The following is a 2,042-nucleotide window of genomic DNA, read 5'->3' on the forward strand; positions in this document are numbered from 1 at the left end:
ACCTGTCGAGATTCCAAAAGAATTAAATAACCAACACGCGTTGTCTACGATCGTTTCTGGTTGCAGAGTGCCGCTCAGACGCTGCATGTGGAACAACTCAAATCGCAAGACACACCACATGGAACAAATCTCCGAGTCCTACCCGCTTCGCTGCACCCTATATCGATGACGCACGACTCTTCCATCACACCAAATCTAGTAATGATGAAATATTTTAACATTCAATAAATCATTTAAGCGTTGAATATGGCGTTGTATCTTAACATTATATTCATTTCGTTACAAAATGAAGGTCGTAATGGATAGATTGAACGAGGTGATCTTGTCACTTCGGGGAGATTTCTATACGGCAAAATAATACATAAGCTTTCATCCTGAGCAATCGTCGTTAACACGTTTAGATTGTGTGTGTGCGATGTTTTGGTGCAAAATTGTGACGGCGAACCCATAAAAGTCGAGAAATTGGTTTAAACATGACCGATTCATCAATTCAGAATGTTTATACTTGGTGTCTTACCATGTGCTTCCTTTGGCCGGTAATTATCATTGAAAGTTTGCATTCTGTCGTATCTTTTTACATCCTAATCCCGATCTCTGGATAAAACGTATATAGTGGTAGCCGGATTTCTGAAAATTCAGGTGCACCGGAATTTCTGAGTGCCTATTTCTTGTGGTATAATCAATTGATCTCGTTTGTACAGAAGACTAGCTCAAAATAAACTTTATTTGAAGATAATTTTCTAACTCACCTGTACTAACGTGGGGTATAGCTTAATTGTAAAACGACCACTGCCTTTGCTGCAGAATGCACAGGACAAAGACTTGATGATATATTTAGAACCAACACTTTCCCTGCAGTACAAACATGATTATGATTAAAAAAATAGAATTGACTTCGTATTCTACGGTGTTGTGCATATTACTGGGTTGGTGATCACAGTGGCGTCATCAATTTGAGGTTCTGAGGTTTTTCGATCATTCTTTGTTTCCTTTTCTCAGTCTTGAAATTGCCGCAATCCAAGAATGCCGAAAGGTACAGCGAATGGCAACGCAGACGCGCGACACCAGCAGATCGCAAAGCCGTATAAAGAAATTGCGACCAATCTATCAAGCAAAATAAAGTGTGATCCGTCCGTTATGGATCTCCTGGCTCCTGACACGATTGAGTTGGCCAACTACGTCGTCAAACAATTGAAAGAAGAAGATCCTGGTGTTTTTGTGCAGATTATCGACCAGAATGCACTGCATCAAGCATTGGCTCTCAACCATTCACCTGTAGCGCAAGGTGCCAATGCTGATGCATCGGCTGAAGCCTTTCGCGCATGGCTCATAAGCGGAGCTCGGAATGTCCACCCCAACAGTCAAGTTCCCCGTAATTCGAATTTTGCATTGGCATTCCATCAACTAACTCAAGTCGAGGCCATTGGTATTGCATATGAACAGTGGCACCACCGGCGCTGGTATATTCAACTTGAAGACAATCGACTCGGAGGAAATCCGATTGGACAGTTTGCGATCGTGTTTTGGATGGCTGGCACAGGAGATCAACGAGCCACTTTTTCTGCCCTCCAAAACGTGTTTGGCTGATGTTGTACAATGAGTTTCATTCCTATGAAGAAAGAAGTAGAACTCGAGCGATTCTAGGATCATTTTAAATCAATCAGTGCATTTTTTTAAGTACTTGCAAAACGATTTTCCAGCCATTTTTTGTCTTGAACTCGAAAATCATGCGTGTGTCTAGGGGTACTCTAGACGCTCTTATATGCGATGGTTGAGCGGACGATGAGCGGACAATGAGCGGATGGAAGGGGATTGAAGAGGAAATCATAAATTAGTTCTCAACGATTCCATCGTGGATGAAGGATGATATGGAAGACACTTATTGCTCATTCGAGAGCATCCTGTAAATCTTCCCGACGATATCTTTCAATCCTTCAAACGACGGTATGGTATTCGCTTGATGAAGAACAGTCTCATGCTCTCGGACCTTCTCGTCGCCACTGATCAAGAACTTCCACTCGAGAAAATTCGTCACAATGCCA

General features: G+C 42.2%; 1 protein-coding gene across 1 annotated transcript; it reads left to right on the plus strand.

Annotated features, from left to right (window-relative positions):
• Positions 1–1,023: 1,023 nt before the first annotated feature.
• PHALS_13783 (uncharacterized protein) lies at positions 1,024–1,587 on the plus strand (the record flags this gene model as incomplete). Its single annotated transcript, XM_024729600.1, has 1 exon — positions 1,024–1,587. The coding sequence occupies one exon, from the start codon at positions 1,024–1,026 to the stop codon at positions 1,585–1,587; it is 564 nt and encodes a 187-aa protein (XP_024579961.1).
• Between the last annotated feature and the right edge of the window lie 455 nt (positions 1,588–2,042).

The sequence above is a fragment of the Plasmopara halstedii genome, assembly GCF_900000015.1.
Source record: "Plasmopara halstedii genome assembly, contig: Scaffold_672, whole genome shotgun sequence".
Taxonomy (NCBI): Eukaryota; Oomycota; class Peronosporomycetes; order Peronosporales; family Peronosporaceae; genus Plasmopara; species Plasmopara halstedii.